This window comes from Prunus persica, chromosome G8 (genome assembly GCF_000346465.2).
Source record: "Prunus persica cultivar Lovell chromosome G8, Prunus_persica_NCBIv2, whole genome shotgun sequence".
NCBI lineage: Eukaryota > Viridiplantae > Streptophyta > Magnoliopsida > Rosales > Rosaceae > Prunus > Prunus persica.
The window spans coordinates 9,635,750-9,660,239 of NC_034016.1; the positions used below are offsets into that span (position 1 = coordinate 9,635,750).

The 24,490-nt window shown below is 37.9% G+C and overlaps 1 protein-coding gene across 1 annotated transcript; it reads right to left on the reverse strand.

Annotated features, from left to right (window-relative positions):
* LOC18766287 (dicarboxylate transporter 2.1, chloroplastic) lies at window positions 8,664-13,326 on the reverse strand. Its single transcript, XM_007199685.2, has 4 exons — window positions 12,218-13,326; window positions 11,047-11,360; window positions 9,378-9,826; window positions 8,664-9,094 (listed from the first exon to the last, which is right to left on the reverse strand). Exons 1-4 carry the CDS (start codon window positions 13,028-13,030, stop codon window positions 8,979-8,981), a joined length of 1,692 nt encoding a protein of 563 aa, XP_007199747.1. The 5' UTR covers window positions 13,031-13,326; the 3' UTR covers window positions 8,664-8,978.

Consider the following 24,490-nt stretch of genomic DNA (forward strand, 5'->3'; position numbering starts at 1 on the left):
AGATTTCTTCCCCATGTTAACCTTGAGTGTCCTTTGTGCAAAAATCAAAGTGAAAACTATCAATTATCTATTTTTCAAGTGCCCTTTTGCTATAAGCATCTGGAGATGTACCTCACCCCTCTCAATATCTATCCCGCAAGATTTTGATGGTGTTTCTTGGTTATCTACCCTCTGTAGTAAATGATGCTGTTATTAAAGCCTTACTGATTTGCTAGTAAATTTGGGACCCTCATAACAAATGTGTTTTCTAAGACGTTTCCCCACATCCTGAGAGAGTCCTACATGTTGCTGGTCAAATTGGTATGGACTATTGGAAACTTAATTTCAAGTCTTTCTCTAGTGTGCAGCATCTGAAGAACATTAAATGGTAGCCGTCTCCCATGGATTGGGTCAAAATTAACTTTGATGGTTCTGTTTGCAATAATAAGGTTGCTACAGGTTTTATTATTCGGGATTGGAATGGCCATGTGTTGCTGGTGCCAAAAATGCTAGTCAAGCTTCTATCAGAGTTGCGGAGTGTCTTGCTTTGCGTGATACCCTTTGTTTGGGGGTGGGTAAAATTCACCCAATTTGCCAAGGAAGAATTCCTAGTGGCTGAGAATTCCTAGAGGCCGAAGAATTCCGAGTGGCTGGAGAATTCCTAGCGACCAAAGAATTTCTAGCGGCCAAAGTGCTTTCACAAAAAGGTGACCGGGGTCTTTTCTTCAAAGGCCATGGTGCCTTCTCAAAAATGCGGCCGACGTGTTCAAAGGCCGTGGTGCCTTCTCAAAAATATGGTCGGGCGCTTCCCTTCTTAAATATTTGGAGCTCCCATACCACCCACCTTGGCGGATGGTCGGCAGATGGTCATCCAACTCTAGAATTCTAAAAACTCAAGGGGCACGAGGTTCCACCAGATGTCAAGATGAAATCTCGGAGGTCAAAGCACAAGCCATGGATTCACGCCCAAGATTTCCGGAGGTCAATGTGCATGTGATGGAGGCCTCACAAGGAAACAAATCAAGGAGATTGATGATAATTCAGCATATTCCAAAACATGAGAGAATCAAGCGATCAGAATATTTCCACCAATGTGATCCCACGAATTCAAAGGGCTTCAAAAGGAAAGAGTTTATAAAGAGTTGACATTTGGCCAATCAATGGCCAGCCTATGGGCTGACGGAAGCCCTATATAAACCTCACCAAACGAAGGCAGAAGACACACAACATCAGACAAACAAACCTACTTTTCGTCTTGCACTTTTTTTTTTTCCTAGACTTAGGATTTTACTTTTCAACCAACTAGTGTAGTGAGTTCTCCCTTTTTCTAGTGCAAGTTTATATTTTTCTTGTCATTTAAATTCTTGTTCGATTTACATTTCTTGTCATTAACTTCAAGTTTATTTTGATTCCTTTACATTTCATTGTCATCGCACTTCAATTAAGTTTAATTTCAAGTTTGTTTATTTTATTGTTCTTATCGCTTTCATTTTGTTCTTGCTTTATTTATTACTTTGATTCATTTTATCGCACTTCAATTCTGATCTTTACGTTTATACGCATATTTAGTTTAATTGCATTATTTTTTACTTAAAACCCTAAAAATCACAAAAATATCCATACGAAACCTAACAATCCTCGAGCCCGAGGAAGTTAAAGAATCTAAGCCAAGAGGAGGTTCCTTACTTGGCCGATCAATCGTTTGATCAGAAGTTAGAAGCACAACACATCCATCTACTCACATTCCATTCAAGTCCAAATTCGGGATTTGGTAGTGGCACCCCCCCGCATTCAAAAGAAGAGGCCGTCTCAGCCGAAAAGAGGGAAATGGCACCCCCCGCATTCAAAAGAAGAGGCCGTCTCAGCCGAAAAGAGGGAAACACCCTTGCCCATGCAATTCATAATGGGTGGTGCAAGATTTGTGTGGAATGGGACTCTAAATTGGTTATTGATTTCATCAACAAGGTGGTCTCTATTCCTTGGAGTATTTTATTGTTAGTTCAAGATATTTAGCTACTGGCTTCATCTTGTGAAGAAGTTTTGTTTATTCATGTCTTTCGAGAAGTCAATTTTACGGCAGATGCTGTTGCTGACTTAGGCCATGGCCTCTCCACTTTCCGTGTGTGGGAGCATGGTCTGCCGCTGAACTGTTCTTTTCCTTTTTATTTTGATTCATTTAGGCATGCGCCCTCGTTTCCGTTTGTGATTGTTCTTATTTCTCCATAAAAAAATAAACAAAACTTTAGTTGGGTCGGATTTATGCACATTACAATAATCAGGTACCAAATTGATGCAAATGAAAGTTCGTGTACTAAATAAAATATCATGTTTGGACCTTGTTTCTGTATGATTGACTGAGCTTGAGAATTATGGAAATTTCAATAATTGTATATTTGTTTTTGGTCAATCGAACAGATTGCGGAATTGAGGAATTTGCTGCTACATGTGAATGTGCGTTGTGTTTATGCCAAAGTGCAGGTATTTGGGTATGACTGGAATCAAAAGCATTGCTACTTTTTGTTGGCGTGACTTGTGGATATTGACTTACTTTCCTTACACACCAAGAATTCCTATTATAATTGTAATTGATTTACTTTAATTCCTGATTTCCTACTGTAAATAGATTTAGGAATTTATTATTTACTTGCCCATTCAGGTTTCGTTGTATTATAAATATGACCTCCTACAAGGAGAAGAATACACAGAAAATTCCTACAAAAATATTCTCTCATAGTTTTCATATTTTAGCATGGTATCAGAGCGGCGATCTTGGAATTGCTGACTCTAGTTTCAAAACTCCGCCGCCGTTATGAGGGTTGATGATTTTTTCAACCCTCATGGAGGTAGCACCACCGACTCCTTCTCTCATTCTCAACCAACCATCATTGAGTTGAGTGCCCAGATGGCTCCGCCCCTACAGATGCAGACTTTGACCCCGAACCCGATCCAGAATTAGGATCCTTTTTTGACGACCCCGACCCCGACCCCGACTATGACGACGACGACCCCGACCCCGACTCCGAAGACGACCCCGACCCGCACTCCGATGATGACCCCAACCCCGAATTTGTCTATGATTCAGACCCCGATCCAGAATCAGGATCTTCTTTTGACGACCCCGACCCCGACCCCGACTATGACGATGACGACCCTGACCCCGACTCCGAAGACGACCACGACCCCTACTTCGATGATGACCCCAACCTCGAATTTGTCTATGATTCAGACCCCGATTCCGATTTCGACTCCGACTCCGGCCCCGACTCATGCTCAGATTCCGATCCAAATTCCTACTCAACCTGTATCCTATGCTTCTTTCGCTGCACAGCTTATGACTTCTAGACTAACGACCCCGACACATGGACCAAATTGCGCATATTGTGGTGATCCGAGACACACTTGTGAGACTTGTTTTACATCGCATGGCTACCCCGATTGGTGGGCTACTCCTACAGATCGAGGACAATGCAATATGACCAGTAATGGTACTGGTTATGGATTCCATACTTCCGATAAGATTGATTCCAAGAGCTGGATAATTGATTCTGGTGCAACTGATCATATGACGTTTGATCCTAATGATTTTCTGAATACTACACAACCTCGACGAACCTGTATTGCAAATGCCAATGGTGTTACTTATCCTGTGACAGGGGCTGGCACTGTTGCACTCTCATCCTCTCTCACACTGTCTAATACTTTACTTGTTCCATCTTTATCCACTAAATTGTTGTCAGTTAGTCAGCTTACTGAACAATTGAATTGTTGTGTACTCATTTACCCGAGTTTTTGTTTGCTTCAGGATATTCACACTAAGGAGATTCTTGGTCGTGGTACTAAGAGAGGGGGGCTATATTATGTCGATGACTTCAGTCCCGGTGTGGCTAACAGTGTGACACATTCCTTTGATAGCAAACAAAAGCAAATTTGGTTGTGGCATCGTCGATTGGGACATCCGTCTTTTAGTTATATGAAGCATCTTATACCAGATTTATTCTCAGGTTTCAAAGACTCCGACTTCACATGTGATACTTGTATTTTGGCCAAGAGTCACCGTGTGCCCTACCCGTTGAGTACGAACAAGTGTACTACTCCATTTACATTAATTCACTCTGATGTCTGGGGACCTTCGCCTATCACTGCTCCTTCTGGTGTTCGATGGTTTGTCACATTCATCGATGATTGTACACGGATGACATGGCTTTATTTGCTGAAGAATAAAAACGAGGTGTTTTCCCGTTTTCAGTCCTTCCACAAACAGATGAAAACTCAATTTAATGCTCAAATCCAGATTCTTCGCTCCGACAATGGTGGAGAATTTGTCAATCATGACTTTCAGACTTACTTCCAACAACATGGAATTATCCATGAGACGACTTGTCCTCAGACACCGCAACAAAATGGTGTTGCTGAACGAAAGAATCGACATCTTCTTGAAACCGCCCGAGCACTTCTGATTGGCGCTCATGTTCCTCGCCATCACTGGGATGATGCTATTGTCACTGCAGTTCACCTGATCAACCGCATGCCTTCTGGTGTATTGACCTTTAAAACTCCTTTACAGGTGCTTGCGCAACACAGACATCTACCCTCTGTTTTGGTACTCACACCCCGAATCTTTGGATGCGTGGCTTTCGTTCATCTCCACAAAAATCAACGTAGCAAACTTGATCCCTGTGCGCTTCGTTGTGTTTTTGTGGGTTATGCCACTCATCAGAAAGGTTACCGCTGTTATCACCCTCCTACCCAACGAACCTATGTCACTTTGGATGTGACTTTTCTGGAATCTGAGCTGTTCTTTCATGACCCATCATCCAATTCTGCGCTTCAGGGGGAGATACGAAGTGAAGAACAGAATTGGAGCAACTTGGCAAACAAAGAAATTCTCCCATGTACAGAAATGATTGATCATCCCGAGTCTGGAGCACGAGATTACTCTCTGTTGAAAAGTGACCAATCGCCCATTCATAGCGATCAATTGCCTGACCCACCTGATCCATGCGAAGATATTTCTGATCCGAGTCCCACACCTACAGACAATACAGAACAACAAGATGAAGACCCCCCTTCTAACTCAACAGTACCAACAGACCAATCTCCTGAGAATATCCTTGAGGTAACTACTCCTACTAGACTTGTGCATTTAGATGATAAAACTATTGGATATCAATTACCTTTCAGGCAAAATCGTGGGAAGCCACCAAACCGTTATTCACCGGATATTGGCAAGACATCCAAGTATCCAATTGCAAATCATGTATCCACTGAGAAGCTGTCTGAACCACTCAAGGCTTTTGTGCATCAGTTGTCTGCTATCCATATTCCAACCAAGGTCTCTGAAGCATTGAAAGATCCTAAGTGGGTCCAAGCTATAAAAGAGGAGATGAAAGCTCTTGAGAAAAATCAGACTTGGACATTAGAGACTATACCACGAGGAAAAAAGACTATCGGATGTAGATGGGTGTTTACTATAAAACACAATGCAGATGGATCTATCGAGCGATACAAGGCAAGACTTGTGGCAAAAGGGTACACACAGACCTATGGTATAGACTATGAAGAAACTTTTGCACCAGTTGCAAAGTTAAACACCGTCAGAGTCTTATTGTCCCTTGCAGCTAATTTGGATTGGCCACTACACCAGTTTGATGTAAAGAATGCTTTTCTACATGGTGAACTCACAGAGGAGGTGTACATGGATATTCCTCCTGGATATAATACTACTCAGACTGGAACAGTTTGCAGGTTACGAAAAGCATTGTATGGATTGAAACAGTCACCACGTGCATGGTTTGAACGGTTCACCATGGCAATGAAGAACAATGGTTTCAAACAGTGCAACTCAGATCATACTCTGTTCTTGAAACATCAAAAAGGGAAGGTAACAGCATTAATAATCTATGTTGATGATATGATTATTACTGGGAATGATAAACAGGAAATATCACAGCTACAAGACTATCTGGCTACGGAGTTTGAGATGAAGGATCTAGGTGGACTCAAGTATTTCTTGGGAATTGAGGTGGCTCGATCGCAGCAAGGCATATTTCTCTCTCAAAGGAAATATGTCTTAGACTTGTTGACAGACACAGGAATGCTAGATTGTAAACCTGCGGACACTCCTATTGTTCAGAATCATCATCTTGGAGAATATCCGGATCAAGTGCCAACTAACAAAGAAAGATACCAAAGGTTAGTGGGAAGATTGATCTATTTGTCACATACTCGACCAGACATTGCTTATGCGGTGAGCGTTGTCAGTCAATTTATGCACTCTCCAAGTGAAGACCACATGAATGCAGTTCTTCGGATACTTAGATATTTGAAGTCTGCACCTGGAAAAGGACTTATGTTCTCAAAGCATGGTCATCTAAATATTGATGGTTATTCAGATGCAGATTGGGCAGGTAATGTAACAGATAGAAAATCCACATCGGGTTACTTCACATTCGTGGGAGGTAATTTGGTGACATGGAGGAGCAAGAAACAAAATGTAGTAACTTTATCCAGTGCAGAAGCCGAGTTCAGAGGCATGACTAAAGGGATTTGTGAACTTCTTTGGTTAAGAAAGTTGCTTATTGAACTCGGGTATAAACCTACATCCACAATGAATCTCTTTTGTGACAACAAGGCTGCTATAGCCATTGCACAGAATCCGGTTCAGCATGATCGTACTAAACATGTTGAGGTAGATCGACACTTCATCAAACAGAAGCTTGAGGCTAAAGTGTTTCAGTTTCCTTTTGTGAAATCCGAGGATCAATTGGCGGATATTTTGACAAAGGCGATTTCCAGTAAAGCATTCCACAATTCACTGGATCAGTTGGGCATTGGCGACATCTATGCACCAACGTGAGGGGGAGTGTTGGCGTGACTTGTGGATATTGACTTACTTTCCTTACACACCAAGAATTCCTATTATAATTGTAATTGATTTACTTTAATTCCTGATTTCCTACTGTAAATAGATTTAGGAATTTATTATTTACTTGCCCATTCAGGTTTCGTTGTATTATAAATATGACCTCCTACAAGGAGAAGAATACACAGAAAATTCCTACAAAAAATATTCTCTCATAGTTTTCATATTTTAGCACTTTTCACTTTTGGAACAAGGGCTTCTGGGCAGTGCTTATCAGCCATAGTAATGAGAAATTCTTTGGTCTGGTGGGTGGACCATGTCACCGGTTTGGCCACAGACAAGTAAGGGTCACTCTCTACATTAGGGTAGGACTAGTTTGGGGTCATGGTTGTACGGGTGACATCATCAATTCACCGGACCAAAGAATTTCTCCATAGTAACGCCATCTCCAACCATAGGGTGCCAAACTCAATATTTGGGAATTTAGCCCAAAAAGCTCTCCAACCAATGTATAGCAATAGTCTAAAATTTTGCCCAGCTATGTTCCGGACTGGAAGTTAGTGGAGCCGACACCCAAGTGATAAAGGAAAGGGCGAAGCAAGCAAGGGCTATCGGCCACTTTCGCATAAAGGAAGCGAACCGTGTCGCGTGTTGGGCATTTAGCCATTGCCATAAAAACAATGCGCATGTTTTGAATTTTTCACCAACTGGCTAGTGGATCACTAGCTTAGGTTAAAATTTGGCAATTTCATCAGAATCATCATCTACTATTTTTGGTATAGCCTTCTCACGTGAGCTCATTGTATGAAGGAGAATGAGATTGAAGAAGATTGTGTGTTTGGTTGGATAGAGCAACTCTTCTTAAATAGACAAGGGGATGGAGGTTGGAAAGGATGACAGAGGAAATCATGATAAGATATAAAGAGATAATGTGTAGGGTAAACAAAGATTCTCACTCAGAAAATAATGACAAAATGACAAAACGAGATAGCCTACGTGTCTGATTATATATAATGAAGATAGGAAAAATGAGGGAATTCATTAAAGTGATATAAAGAGAGATAGACAAGAGTTCAGAACATGATTGAAACAAGACAATAGGAGATGGGCAACTAAGGAGGAATAGTTGATCTGATTGCCATTATGTTCTCCCTTACTGCATCCAAAAATAATCTTACAATTTTACAATTCCTACTCATGTGCTAATTCCATATGGTTAGCAAACGATTTAATCAGAATTTTCCCGTACCAATTCCTTAGTGCCCCATTCTTCAATTCCTTCATTTCTGGTAAGTAAATACGTCATCATCGTAGTTGTTATTTCAAGGGCAGATCTAATAGTAGCAAACTACATTCTGGATATACACTTTTCAAGAGCGTTGTTACTACTTGTTGCTGTGGGATACATTCACGGGGACAAGAAATCGATATCCTTAAGGCTAATTCATAATTACTGCTTGTTGCTCCTCTTGGAATTGAAAATGCCAAAACTAATGACCGAGGTGCCATTACTTCAGGTTTTGCTTAAACGTTCCACTAGCAATAGCGTTACTTTCATATTTTGCATAGTTGATAACATTTGGTGCATCTTGGGATCTAATCATACTACACGGACAGCGAGCTACATCCAATTCCAACAATGTTTGTTCGTGGTAATGTGGGTATACCGGTAACCATCTTCAAATATTCCTATTCCTTTCCTATTTTCCATTATTCCAATTAAATCGATTGTGAATTAAGTATAGTATGCCCAGCCCTAATCAAACCATCAGTTCGGTATTGTCGATACACAAATTTTTCTGATCGAATGCGCAGCCCTAGATTCGAAACAAGATGCTTGGAATATACCATAATAATTAATTCAAAAGAGAGAACTCTTTGCTTCATATACAGGAGAGGTCCTATGGCTACACAATAATTCGAACTGTGGCCGGACCTATGGTTTATAGGTTTCCGGCAAAACAATTATTCACCTCTCAATGTTTGTCATTACACTTATGCAAAAGTAAAGTGGAGCTAAAATTAAAATAAACTAATCGCTTTGAAATCTTGTATGTGATAAAATGATGGTCTCAATTCCTGCCCTCAAAATAATACGCAGGGAATACCAATAATCTTCTTGCATGGAAAATGAAAATCAGTAGAGGCCCAAAAATTTCCACCAGAACAATCCTACTACTGCCCAGATGACAGCATTAATAATGGCCATCACAAAGCCCAGTTTGAATACATCAGGAAGATCAACGTAACCAGCTGTTGGAAAGAAGAAACAAAATCTTATCAGTCATCACCGAGAACATATTCTACTAGAGACAATTCAATGTTTTCAATGGTTGACTATAGAGTGCTTAGATTGAGAGAGAGAGAGAGAGAGAGAGAGAGAGAGGGAAAATAAAATTTTCCAATAATTGTTTTTTTTTCAAAGGGGATTCAATGAAGCAACTGTTATTGGAGAACAGATGAACATTACACAAATGCAATTGATTACAAAAAAAAAATTCCAAAGTTAAGCAAATGAGGTCAGAAGGGAGCATACCTCCGTAGTATACAGCAGCTTGACCGCTGCTATAATGCGTTAAAGCCCCAAAAAGATTTGTATTATAAGCTAAAGCCAATGCTGCCAACACGCCAGGTACCCCAGCTGCCAAGTGCATGGCAAGAAATGCAGAGTATAAAGCACCCACATGACCAGTTTGACTTGCAAACAGGTAGTGGATGGAGAAGTAAGCTGCCTGAAGAACACAAAATGCAGCTGGCCAGCTCAAAGAGTAAGACTGAAGGGTATTGGCTACACTATTAGACATCCAATTTACGATACCAAGGTTTGTCAATTGGCCAGCCATACCCACTAGAACAGAAAACCAAGCCAATGTATCCCATGCTGATTTTTCACTTAAGCAGTCATCCCAATCAAGGACTCCTAACAAAAGGAGTATAGATAAGCCAATCATTGCAGTTACAACACTTGCTATACCAAGAGCATCTCTGCAAGAGAACCGAAAAAAGAGTTGGTGAATCAGAAGATTCAGAATCCTAGTAGGACAAAATGCATTCTTGGGAAATCATGAACAGAAAATGTCTATATCTATTATATAATGGATTTACTATTGTCAACAATCACTATAAGAAAATCTTGCTGGGTTGAAAAATGTTGCACTAAAGGTGACCTTATGAGGAAAAATTATAATTCAAATAAGAATGTGTAAAAACCATTTTTGGTCACTGCATTTAGAACCAAAATCACATTCGGACACTGTGATTTCAAATTTATCAATTTGGTCACTTTGTTTGATTTTGTTAGCAGTTTTAAGTACAGTTCAAATTCGGTAATTGATTACATAGATCCCGAATTTTCAATTTGGCACAAAACAATCTGTTTGTTTTCGAAAAATGTTGTTGCGGGATTGAAAGGCCCCCTTACTGGATTTCTAAAACTAATTTTAATTTTCGTGTTTATTTGATAGAATGATTGAGTCTCAAAGAATTTTGAGGATTTCAACTCCAAGTTTGAGATTTCTTCGGTTTTTGTTTGAAAGACAAATTTAAGGCTATAGACATGGTTTTCGGTCATCCTCGAGTAAAACCCAAGAGTTTCAACAAGTGTTTGCTTATCATTTGAAGCCAATTTGACAAAGAAACAAAATTTGATGTTAGGTCCAAGTTTTTTTTGGCTGTAACCTCATCTTTGACAACTTATATCTTCCATTATAGTTGAAGGTTATGAAGAATCTCTACATGAATTTGAAGCTCTTGTTACACGCTTTAATACACCTACAATATTGTTTTTTGAAATTAAATTTTTACAATTACGATTATAACACTTAAAACAAGCTCATTCTCACTGTTGAATAAGTTCATAAAATCAGCTCTCTTATGAAACCACAAATGAACACAGTAAGTTCGTGGAAATAGAGGTCCAGAAAATCCAACGTGTTTAACCCCCAAAAAGAATACATAACAACAAAATTATACTTAACCCACTAAACATGACTTTGACGAATAACATCTGTCGGGAATAGAATTGAAAGTTTCCGAAAAGGCACAAAAGAATATTATTGTAATCACTAAGTCGATGGAAGCATCCCAAGCAAAGTCTTATTCTAAGTGCAGAATATAAAGATTGCCAAAAAAAAGAATATGCAATTATGATCTACAGGACATGTAAAATTAATAATGAATAGTGCTAAGCAAGAAAAGCTACATACCCGAAGACCCACAAAGAGACAGCAAGAAGCATTGTGCCAACCATAATGAATTCATGTTTTGTGACAGGACCCATATGCTCGAGTTTCTTTGTAGCCATGGCAGGGGCATCAGGCGTGTCTTTGGTTTCTGGAGGGTAAAGCTTGTATAAGACTAGTGGAGTAGCTAGAAGCGAAACAAATGCGGGTAAGCTAGCAGCCTTGAACCAAGAAACCCAAGGGCTTGAAATTATCAACCCAAGTTCCTCAGCTAATTTAAGGCACAAAAGATTTTGCGCCGCAGCCGTTAAGAAAAGAGCACTAGAGTTACCCGCGGACTGTCATGCATCACACAACACAGATGCATAAGTCACATAATAATCACATGATGACACAAATAAAATATGCTAATGGATCCAAGGTCAGAATATCTAATACTTAATGCTGAATTAATGAAATAGAAAGGAAACTATAGATCTTGTAATTTAGATACAGCGGTTCTCTTATTTCAAACATGAGTGCCTGCCCTTTCTTCAAGCAGACCACATGTTCCAAACACAGTCCAGGATAAATAACCAAATGCACAGATAAGATACAGAAGTTTTAAATCTGCAGTTTGATTAGTTCAACGATCCACATTTAAATTTTAATACAATCTACTGAAAATTAGACAGAGTGTTATGGTCTTCTTTGCAATTTGGCTACAGACTACAATCTCTACCATGAAGATAACTTATATTCTCAGTGAGTATCCTTAAAAGGAACCAATCAAACTCACTGGTTTCCAACTATTGCAATGCTTCATGACTCCTAGGATTTGGGCCAACATTACAAGATAGAGATCACATTGAAGAAGCACAGAGTAAACTGCAAAGGTATATATGGCTTACGGGGCACATTTAACATATCATGTGAACAGAGTACTTAAGGCCTACTTCTACGGGCACAATCTACTGCATTTCCCTTAAATATTTCATTTACTAAACTGCAAGCATAATACTTAAACCTAAAATGTTGATAACTTGTTGACTTAGAATACCCTCAAACCATTAACTGGTCTAACCAAGTAATGAAAAAAAATGTGAATTACGTTCCATGTGAAACACCCACGAACTATAAAACATATAAGCAGAGACAGATTCATATGATCCTTTGTGAAATATATTTAACAATACAAGGGAGTAAAATCACAAACCTGAAATTGAGACATAATCAGATAAGAACCCAGCTTTCCTTTCGAGGGGTGATCGGGTTTACTCCCGGCAGAGAGGGACAAGGACTTAATAATAGGCAAGAAAACACCACCAGCCCTGGCCGTGGTACTCGGCATTGCCGGAGCAATAAGTGCCTCGCTTATTGTCAACCCATAAGACAAACCCAGTGTGCTTTTCCCCAACCACTTCACAAAATAAGTGGCAATCCGATCCCCCAAGCCGGTCTTCACGAACCCACGAGCGAAGAAGAAGGAAATAACAATCAACCAGATCACCTCATTGGTGAAAGCACTAAACGCCGTTGTAAAGGGCAGAGTTCCGGTGACAATGGAGGATGTGAGGCCGAGAAAGGCCCAAGCGCCGACGGGCAATGGGCTCAGAACCAGGCCGGCAATGGTGGATAGGAAAATGGCGAGCAATTGCCAGGCTTGTGGGGAGACTTCGACTGGTTTGGGGACCAAGAAGCGCACGACAAGGCCTATGGCGATGGAGATGATGAAGGGGATGGGCTTGGCGCCTAGAGGGGGCTCTGGTGGTGGTTTGAGAGTGGTTTGGGGCTGTGGAGATTGAAAGGCTTGAATTGGGAAGTGGGTTTTGTTGGGTTTTGAGGTAGAAGAGAAGGAGACGGGTTCGGAGGCAAAGAGGGTTGGTGATCGGAGGGCGGGAGAAGAATTGGGGCTTTTGGAGATGAAGGGTGGGGATTTGAGAATGGGGTTTGAGCGGCGGAAGAGGGAAGCGCGAGTGGAGAGAGAGAAGGAGGAGGTGGAGAGAGAGTGGAGGGCAAAGCTCTCCATTGTTGCTCACTTGATAGAGAGAAAATGAGAGGCAGAAATGAATGAGAATTGGAATTGGGAAGAGGGGTGATGAGAGAGAGAGAGAGAGAGAGAATTTTTGGTGTATTTTTGTGGGAGGAGCGGAACTCCCAAAGACGGGAGAGAAAAAGACAGACAGACGGAGACGCAGACGATGCTGAATATGTACTGGTAAGCACCCGATGTGAGGAGGGAATTCAATGGTTTTATTTTTTTTCTTTTTTCTCTTTTCTTTCCTTTTCTTTTTATTTTTATTCAGGTTTTTTTTTCTTGATATAAGAGCATGGCTAGAATAGAAGCCATGCAATGGGTAGGGGTCAGGGGGTATCTTGGCCTCTCAAAATTGTATCTACTCCCTCAAAATCTTTGTTGTTTTATTTTAGCGGTTAGGGGTTAGAGTTCAAATTTTATTTATTTTATTGTGAAATATCAATAATTATATGACTGTCCATTTGTGATCAATCTATAGTATCTTGTTAGTAAAAGGGAGCTTCACTAATACAAAGAAAATAGGAGCTGAATTTATAAAAAAATCTTCACATAGAATATACTTTAGAAACACACTCAAAATTCATTTATTATATAACAAATTAGTGTTAAAGTTCCTATAAAGTACGGGTCTAACGCTATCAAGCCCAACAACAAAAAAACTCAAAAAACACCTAAAACAACCCCAGCCCACATTTATAAAAAAGCCCAAACATTTTACTATCTCGAAAACCATAACTTTCGTCCAAAAAAAAAACCGTAACTTAACTTCCAGCACGCGAACCTTCATTAAGTCATCTCTACAAAACGTCTCTTCACTCAACGTCGTCATCAAAGCATCTTCATCATTTGTCCAAACCGAGACTCCATAACCACCACCATGCTTGATATACTTTTAAAAACAAATACTAGACACTGACCTCCACCTTCAAAACGAAGACAAAATTTCAGAGAACAATTTCAACAAGAAAAAGCTTCAAAGGTAAGACATTTACAAACCAAACCTTTACTGTAATATTGATTATTTGCTATAAAGATCCATTCTAGAGTAATAACAGTATTTTAGATTCGAATGAAGGACAAAATCTTGAAACTATATTGGATTTCACTATTGGACTGACTGCATAGGACCATTATTTTAGTCACTAATTTAGTTGCTAGTTTACTGTCATGTTGATTAATGGCTATAAAATTCCAATATAGGATAATAACACTGCTTGTACACTATGAAATCCTATTTGTAATGCATGTCTACCACTATAAAGTTCCAGTATATGAAAATAATACTACTTGTTTCCTATGAAATCCTATTTGTAATGCATGTCTACCACTGTAAAGTTCCAGTATATGGTATTAACACTGATTGTTCCCTATGAAATACTATTTCTAATGCATGTCTACCACTGTAAAGTTCCAGTATAGGGTAATAACACTGCTAGTTCCTTATGAAATCCTATTTTTAGTGCATGTCTATCACTGTCAAGTTCCAGTATAGGGAATTAACACTGATACTTTACTATCATGTTCCTATTTCTAATGCAGGTATTCCAATTAAAAGATGAAGAAAGAACAAACCAGAAGAACCTCCAAACCAAAAGGCCAACAGTCATCATCCAAAACAAAAACAAACAAGAAGCCAAGCAGATGGGAGGACCCAAATTATGTGCAGATCAAGAGCAACATGCTCTCTTTTGCAACAACAATTGACAACATCAGACAAAGACTTGAACATCGGCATGATGTCTTAACATTGCTATCGAAGACACCTTTTTGGACATTGATAGAAGCAAATATCCAAAAAAGATTAACAAAGGTAGAGTGCATGAAGTCTAACTATGACATCGTGAGACTCATACAAGTTTATGACACAAAGACAAAGAAGTTCAAGTTTAATGATGGTGACAGTGAGATGAAAAGCCAAGATGTGGCTGAAATTTTTGGCTTGCCAAACAGAGGCAAGAACCTCAACAATGCCAAATTTGCATTTTGTAAAAAAATATTTCAGGGGTTATAAGAAGATAAAAAGACTTCAATTGATAAGTGATTGAACTTAGCACTTGAAGATGAAACAGAAGAGGGTGCTATGGATGTAATAAGATTGATAATCCTACAACTCTTCATGACCAATCTCTTCTACAACTCTGGTTGTACACTTGCTTGGACATATACAACCACAATAGACACCTTAGAAGAGATGAGGAAATATAATTGGGCTCAAGGAGTTTTGGACTACATGTATTTTGGATTAGAACAAGCAAAGAAGAACAAGGACAAAAAAAAGCAGCCAAGCGTGAGTGGCTCCCTAATCCTAATACAAATCTCCAAACTGCAAATTCATAACATTATTCTAATGATATGAATTGACACGTGATATTGCAAAAAATATTGTGCAGTATTGGCTGCGTCAAAGATCTAAACTACTCACTCCAATTTCTGGAAGAGAACAAATGACACCAACAACTATCAGATGGAGTCTTCAAGAACTCAATGCGGAGTTTCATCATCTAAAGAACAACTAGATAAAGGTACTCTTTCCTTTTAAATAATTTGTAGCTGATATGACAACATTGGTAATGACATGTCATAGACATACATTCTTAATACCATATCATAGAAGTAAACTATGAATACCATGTCATAGAGGTAAACTATGAATACCATTTCATAGAAGTACACTATTAAAACCATGTCATAGAATTACACTCTTAATACCATGTCATAGAACTACACTCTTAATACTAACTCTACTCAACAAACAAATAAAAAGCACTAAAGCTCAAGAGCTGGATGATATTGCTGAAGAAGTGAATGAAGAGAATGATGATGATGCTGAAGAAGAAAATGAAGAGGAGGATGACGCTGCTAAAGAAGTGAATGAAGAGCATGATGATGCTGCTGAAGAAGAAAATGAAGAGACGAATGATGCTGTGGAAGAAGTGAATGAAGAGCATGGTGATGCTGCTGAAGAAGAAAATGAAGAGGAGGAGGATGCTGAAGTAAATGAAGAGCATGATGATGCTGCTGAACATCAAGTCCAGCAACACCACCAACTACAAGAAGACCTCCAAACTGAATCCCAGAATACCGGAACTCAACGTTGTTTGAGGAAATTGTTAGATCAGTCCCAGAATATACAAGGAGGATGAAATACAGCTTACAGAAGAGTATATGATGGAGATCAATAATGCTGCTAAATATTGGACAAAGAAATGAGAGCATCAAAAGATCCATGATGCAATAGCATCCTGCATAAAAAAAGAATAAATTGATTCAGATGCTATACAATGAAAAAGAAGAATTAAGGAAGCATCATCAACAATTGCAGAAGATGGTTAAGGAAGCAGCTTATCACAAGAATACCATACAACTTGATGTTTATGAGGAAAAATCCTACATGACAAAGCTGCAGCTAGAAAATGATCAACTTCTTGCAGAGAAGATTTCCTACTTGGAGATTATTAATGAAAAGGAAGTTGTTATTGCCTTGTTGAGAGATAAAAAAAATTAGCGCAAGAACTACAGAGCGAAGACGATAAAGGAGAAAAGAAAGAAGGAGATAAATTCGAGAAACTTGCATCCGAGGGCCACAAAAATCAAAGAAACAACATTTGAAAAGATCGCAACAAAACCAGATTCCTCATTCCCTAAAGCAGAGACAATAGCACAAAAGAGAAAGGCACAAAAAAAACCTCAAGAACCAGCCAAATCAAAGAAGAGGACCAAAGGTTCATTCCTGCAATGGAATACATATCAGGTCTACAACATGCTGGATGAACTCTCACAAGAAAAGCTGAGAAATTACTGAAAAAATTCAGTTGATGGGCAAGGCAATGTGTTTCATTCATTTTTAATGCAAGATGCTATTATTGAACATGCATTAGAAAATAAGATTTCATTGTGTTATGACCCTATACTTGAACTTTACAGGGGGTAGACATGCATTAAATACAGGATTTTAGAGGAATCTAGCAGTGCTAATACCCTAGACTGAAACTTTGCAGTGATAGACATACATTACAAAAAGGATTTCATAGGATACAAGCAGTGTTATTACCCTATACTGGAACTTTATAATAGTAGACATGCATTAGAAAAAGGATTTTTAGGAAATAAGCAGTATTATTACCCTATACTAGAACTTTATTAAACATTTCTTTCACTTTTATTGACAATTTTTCTAACTACAAATACTGTTACAGCACTACTTTTTGGCAAGGGACAAGCATTTTGTTCAAAGATGACATACAAAGCTTATTAAGAGATACTAAAATTTATGGACAAATAATATATGCGTATGCTAAGATACTTCATCATGATGAAAAGAAGGACTCTAAAAGACAACAGAATGCATACATCACGTACTACGCTTACGTAAGATCATAGCTATCCCATTACTTCTAGTAAAAACCACAAATTATTCATCTTCCTATACTTTTCATATTCTCTCTAATGCCGAAACTATTAATCTTGCAGAGGTATCTCACAGGTAAAATGCACCTAAGAACATTCGATGAATATTTTGTCAAACTCCTCGAATGCATAGGGAAAACTTCAAAGGTGTTCATTCCAATAACGGATGGCAGACACCACACCCTGCTTGTCTTTGACACCAATTCATTGCAATGGACGCACTACAACTCATTGACAGGGGAAACTGAGCAAACCGTTGAATACTACAACAAAAAAGCAATAATTTTGATAAGACAGACTCCTACTATAAACTGTTAATACAAGGCATGAACAAAACCATTTAACAAAAATCAGTGAAGCTAACAACATACTTGCCTACAATGCAAGCAAACACATCAAATGTCTTCCTCAATAATGTCAAGGAATGTGCTCCAACAATTTTAGAAAAAACAGCTTCATACTTCTTGAGTTCAAGAAGCCCATCTACGATGAAGAATTCACCGACGAGATTGCAAAACTTCTTCCGAACCTAGAAGTTACACCATCAATTGATCAAACAATACAATATCTGATGAAACGTGATCCCACCAAATTCAACTTTAAGGAGGACAGGGAATGCGCCTAACAACCTAAAAAGTCGTAAGTGTCACAATAACACTTTCCTTCCCCCAATTCAAATTAAACTATGATTCACTAAATGTTGCATATATATATGTGTGTGTGTGTGTGAATTTGCAGAAACGATTGTGGTGAAGGAAAACAAATTGAAGAAAGATTGAGTACATAGCATGTGTGGGAAATGAGAAAATAAGTTTTATTGAAGACAATGGAAAGTGAAAAAAGTTGGTATTTCACAAAAGGGAATGAAGGATGAAAGCATGGATTTCAAAAATTTTAGAACTGTAAAATAGTAAATGTTCGGCTTCTAACTTCCAAATGTCAAATTGTTAATACGTAGCTTCTGAACAAAATCTGTTGCTGCTTCTTAACTTTCAAATGTCAAATAGTTACTGTGTAGTGAGATTCAAATGTAAAAAATTATTACTATGTAGCTTCTTCTAAATTTCAAACTGCGCATTAACAGTGGGTTTCAAAATGGATATTAATAGTGACTTTCAAAAAACCCAGCCCAAGTTGAGAAAATCAAGGTCAGAAACGAAATAAAGCCCAAAACAAATCAAACAAGCCATCGCAAAATACAGAAAAAAGGCCCAGTCTAATTTGACCCAAAAAAGAGCCCAAATAGACTAAAAAGTCTTATAAAAAAAGAAGCCCAGAAAACTCAACAAGCCAATAAAGCCCAATTTCACTAAGCCATTGAAAAAAAATATATATAAACCCAGAGAACAACAGTACACACACCAAAAAAGCAAAAAACCAACTTACCTCTCACTCCGATCTTTGCGACACCAACTCCAAAAGCAGGCGACAACCTCCATAACCACCAGGTAGGAGACAAACTCCATAACCACCAATCAAAGACAAACTCCATAACAAGAAAGCCGGCTAATCGAAGTTACATTCTGCCATAGCCAAAAGTCTTCAAAATTGACACTACAAAACCTTAAAAAAGCAACTGAGCACAAGGACAACCCAGGACAAAAGGAAGAAAATTTCATCCATAAAGATCGACAGAAGGTACAATTTCAAAAACCCACACTCACTTTCCACTTTCGTCTCAAGATTTTGCTAATTAATGCAAGAGTACCACATTTAATACAGGTAACCAACGAAAAGGTCCAACAATGACAGAAACAAACACTCATCATGCAAAAAGCACAGAAGACCATCCCAAATCAAACAAAGAAGCTTCAGAAATGGCTGACAAAACATTAGTATCAAACTCCCAGGTATTACAAAATCTCTTAACTTCAAAGTCCAATAGCAATGTTTTGACATGTTTTGAAAAGATGCATGTTTTGACTGCAATGTATATGTTTCACAACTATTAATACTATGTCATAGAACTTGAACTATTAATACTATGTCATAGAACTTCAAAATATATAGCATGCTTTGTTAATCAAAATTTGGGGTTGCTATGCATCTTGCTCTTCTAGTGCACTACTTCGCAGTGCACTTGAAGACCAAAATATATAGCATCCTTTGTCAATCAAAATCTGGGACTGCTATGCATAGAAGTAGTAATACTTATGTTTCATCTTTCTTTTGTTTAGTTAAAGTAATCTATTTGTTTCACTTTGCAGGTGGTCATATGGAAAAAGATAACCATGTTGAAATTTTTTTTTTAAAAAAAAAGGCTACAAAAGGATCCCAAGCCAGGAAAAGCACAAAACAGAATCAACAAACACACAAGGCACACCACCAACAACAGCAAAAGCCAAACTGTCAACACTTAAAGCCAATCCACATAAACCAAAGACCAAAGCTAAACAAACACCAAAACCATCCACTCCCAAATCCACAAACACACTGAAACCAAAGAAAACAACGAAGACCAAAGAACACCATCCCAAACACAAAAACCTCAACCAAACAGAGGTAATAACCCAAATTATGTGTAGATCAAGAGCAATATGCTCACATTTGACAACACATTGCAAACGGTAAAAGACAAGCTTGCAGCAAGAAAGGATGTCCTCAAGATCCTACAAAAAACGCCATTCTGGAGCATCATCAAGGCTTACATGGAAGGTCAGTTCACCAAGGCAGAATGCCAGAAGTCTAATTATCAAATAATTAGACTAATCAAACTCTAAAACCCCGCAACCAAAAAATTCAAATTCAGTGAAGGCAACGAGTATGAAATTACAAGCAACAATGTGTTTGACATCTTTGGATTGCCAAACAAAGGAAACAAGTTGCCAAGCACAACAACTTCCACAAGAACAAATTTGGACTTTGAAAAGAAGTACTTCAAGAATTCAAAAAAAATCACAAAAACTTACCTTGATAGGTGTCTGAACACAACAATAGCAGATGACAGAAACAGAAATGCAATGGATGTTGTGAGGTTGTTAATCCTAGAGCTCTTCATCACAAATCTCTTTTGCAACTCTGGGGCGACAATGGCTTGGACCTTTTTGACTATGATCGACACCTTAGAAGCAATGAACAGCTACAACTGAGCGCAAGGAGTCTTAGAATACATGTATTTTGGACTGGACCAAGCCATAAAAAATAAAAAGGACAAGACAAATCAACCAAGTGTCAGTGGTTGCCTTGTGCTAATCCTGATAAGAAACTACATCCATTTGTTAATCCTATTTTATTATTTGTTTTCATGTGGATTAACACTTTATTTTGAAAAACATGTTTGCAGTATTGGCTATCTGAAGGAACTAACCTGATCAGTCCAATTCCTGGAAGAGAAGCTCACAAACCAGTGGCTATGAAATGGAGCCTTCCGGAGCTCAATATCAAGCTGAATATTGCAAAATATGAAAACATTAAGGCATTTTTCTTACTTCCATAAACATATATAATGTTAGTACACCATAATTACTACTGCCTCCAATAATTCAACAGATAAAAGCTGCTGACAATGAAAAAGAAGAAGAAGCAACAAAGACTGATCATGCAGACCATGAAGAACAAGAAGAAAATGAAGAGGATGATAACTTTTATATCACACTTAAAGATTGGGTAAGATAGCCTACAATGATCCAACATTTATATTTCAAAGCTGAATTGCTGGTGTACAAAAACATATACATGTATATAAATTTGCTAATACTCTTTTTTTCATTTCTAATATTTGTTATAGTTAAAGAGTCAAACGCAAAAAGGAAAAAAGCAGACTGTTATTACCCAAAAATAGAACTTCAGCTTCTATGAAAATGTGGACCAAAGTTCAACCTAGACAAAAACTTCACAACATGAGCAAAATGAAGACAATGCACAATCATTGGGATGCAAAGCAGATGATGAAATTGAAGAACAACCAGCACAATCATTGGGACGCAAAGAAGATGATGAAATTGAAGAACAAGCAGTTGACCTTAGTGCAGACTCAATGATGGAGGAGAACACTGTTAATGTCCAGTAACAGCATCCAGAACTTGATAGCCAGGAAGAAGACTTCAACAACATTTTTGGGGACATAGTGGGTTCAATCCCAGAGTACTACAAGCATGAAATAGTTCCTACCCATGAGAAAATCCAACAACTGAAAGAAGCAGTCTACTATTGGATTGAAAAGGCAGATACTCGAAGGGATATGATGCAGACTGCTATAGAATCCCGCATAAAGAAAAATTCATTCACTCAACAAATATGGACTGAAAAAGAAGATTTGGAGCAACAAATTCAAATACTGAAAAAGCAGCTTGAGCCAGAGAAAAAAGGAAGTACAAAATTACAAGGGGAACTTCATGCACGAAAATCAAACAGGAGACAACTACAGGAACAACGTGAACTACTTGAAGGGGAAAAGTTGTCCTACATTGAGAGAATGAAAGAAAAAGACACTATTATTGCCTCTTTGAAACATGTGATGGGAAAAAATTTCAAACAACGTGAACAAGGAGAAATTCCAATGAAAGAACAAGCTGATAATGAGAAAAAAGATGAGAGAATAGCAGAAGAACGATAATAAAAGGAAGCAGTTCAAGTTGAAACAACAGAAAAGATTGAGCAGAAAATTGAGAAACTAGCAGAGAACCTTGAAATTGAAAGAGCAGATGGAAAAGCCAATCAGAAAGATGATAATACAATAGAAGAAAATAAGGAAGAAAGTGAATTAGAGATGCAAGAATCTCCTAATGATGAAGATGAGAATGCCGATGAAAAAACTCCTAAAAAGTCAGTTATCATGCAAGCGAAAGAAGTAGGAACACGGCAGTTACGTTCTGGCATCAAAATAATCAAAGACAGAAAGCCTGCAAAGAAACCAGATTACACATACCCTGAAGCACATAAGAAAGCCCGAAAAAGAGCAAGCCGAAGTGAAGACGAAGCAGCAAACAAAAAAAAGGACAAAGATACATACCTTCAATTGCACATGTATGAGGTCTACAACAGGCTGGATGAAATATCAAAGAAGAAGTTGGAAAATTACTGGAAATCTGCATCTGATTCTGATGAGTGAGCCAATCTGTCATAGAATTACACTGTTAATACTATGCCGTAGGACTATCATAGAATCACACTGTTAATACTATGTCATAGAACTATCTTGTTATTAAACTGTTATGAGATTATTATTTGTTGAATTATTTTTTAAACAACATTATTGTTGCAGGGACGCTTTTTGCCTACACAATAGGACAATATTGTACAAACATAACATTGAAAACCTGATGGGAGATGATCCAATTTCTGCACTAATCATCAATGCTTATGGAGAGGCACTTAATGATGATGCGAAGCAAAACCCTCAGAAACAAAAAAAATGCATATTTGTCTGCTAATAACTATGTAAGATCACATCTAATACATCAATTTTATATCACCAACATACTCACTAATCACCAACATATGACTTTTGCAGATATTTTTGAGAGGTACTTCGTACAAGCTGACATATCATGCTTTCTATATGCCACTCCTAGAAAATGTTGGAAGAGTTGATAGAGTGTTCATACCAATTACAGACGAGAACCTCCATATGCTGCTTGTCTTTGACACCGATGCAGCAAAATGGACACACTTTAACTCATCCAGGGGGACATCAGAACAAACTCTCCAATATTATCACAAGAAGGCAACTGTTTTGGTAAGTAAGACTGGTGATTAACATTGTTAATACATATGACACTAAATTTAAAGGAAACTAAGCACATACTTGACTATGATGCAGGTTGAGACAGCAAATATATTCCTTTGTCTTCTTAAGGAATGTGTTGCAACATCACTGAAAACAAAACTCGTCCAAATTCCTAATTTTGATGCCAAGAAGCCGAGAGGGCTTAATGAAGCTTCAGCTAAAATGATAGCAAAAATACTTGCCAGCATCAAACTTACACCAAAATATGCTCAGACATTGAAGTATCTAATTCGTCATGATATTACTAACTTCAAGCTGACTGAGAACAGAGAATGTCCCCAACAAGCAAACAATTCGTAAGTTACGCAATAACAGTAAAAATTTAATTCTCTTCAACTAAAAAAATACTGAACTAACTCCTGCATATGTATCTCTATTATGCAACAATGATTGTGGCGTCTTTGTCATGCACTTCATGAAGCAGCTTTCCAAAGACAAACAAATAGAATCAGATTTCAACAAATCAAAGGTTTGGAAAATGAGAAAAGAAGTCCTCATGAAAATTATGAGCAATGAAAGAAGTTGGATTTCCATCAAAGAGAGAAATGCGAAAGAATAAAGTTGTAATAAAATATTTTGCCAAAATTCTTGCTTATATTGTAGTTTCTTAGGACTTGTGTAGGTTTAAAACATTGAAGTAAAGTGATTTTAAAATTCAAGTTATGTACTTATTCAAAAACCAGTTTATTTACGTGAAATAACAGTGTATGTAACCTGAAATAATGGTCTCCATAACACTAAAACAACTAAAAAGGTGAACTCCAACAAATACCAACGCACTCTAAATACAATGTTAATACTATTTGATAGAAATAAATTGTTAATATCATGTCATAGAACGATCTTTTAATTTCAACTATGATGTAAACAGCGTGCATTAAATAGTGTTCGTTAATTTATAGATAATTCAAACAACAGTAATCCTTAATTCATATCAAACTTCAAAACCAAAATTTGCAAAATACAAAAAATGGTAAATATTATGTATTAATACAAAAATTCAAAGAGTATTCATATGCAGTAACTGCTATTCACTGTATTAACAACTTGCATATCAATTTCTATTCCTTTCAACTATGATTGTCATTAATCAATCACATAGCACTTTAACTTGTTAAAAACTAACTACATTCATTCAAGTCTATATACTCTAGAACCTTTACATCAAATAGAAGCCTTGCAAGTCCTCCTATTATGACGATCACAAGATCCGCAGCTCTTGCATTTCACTTGCCTTTTAGTTTCACTGCTTGACTCGAAAAGCTTTGTCGGAGGTCATCCCAAAGGCTTTCTTATATGAGGAGGTAGAAGAAAAA

What these genes read in the sequence shown, in the direction of transcription:
- LOC18766287 (XM_007199685.2), bottom strand. Translation starts at nt 13,030, where the DNA reads ATGGAGAGCTTTGCCCTCCACTCTCTCTCCACCTCCTCCTTCTCTCTC. An exon ending in TGATTATGTCTCAATTTCAG is followed by an intron (nt 11,361 to 12,217) that starts GTTTGTGATTTT and finishes GATGCATGACAG; the next exon opens with TCCGCGGGTAACTCTAGTGC. An exon ending in GTCTCTTTGTGGGTCTTCGG is followed by an intron (nt 9,827 to 11,046) that starts GTATGTAGCTTT and finishes GTTCTCTTGCAG; the next exon opens with AGATGCTCTTGGTATAGCAA.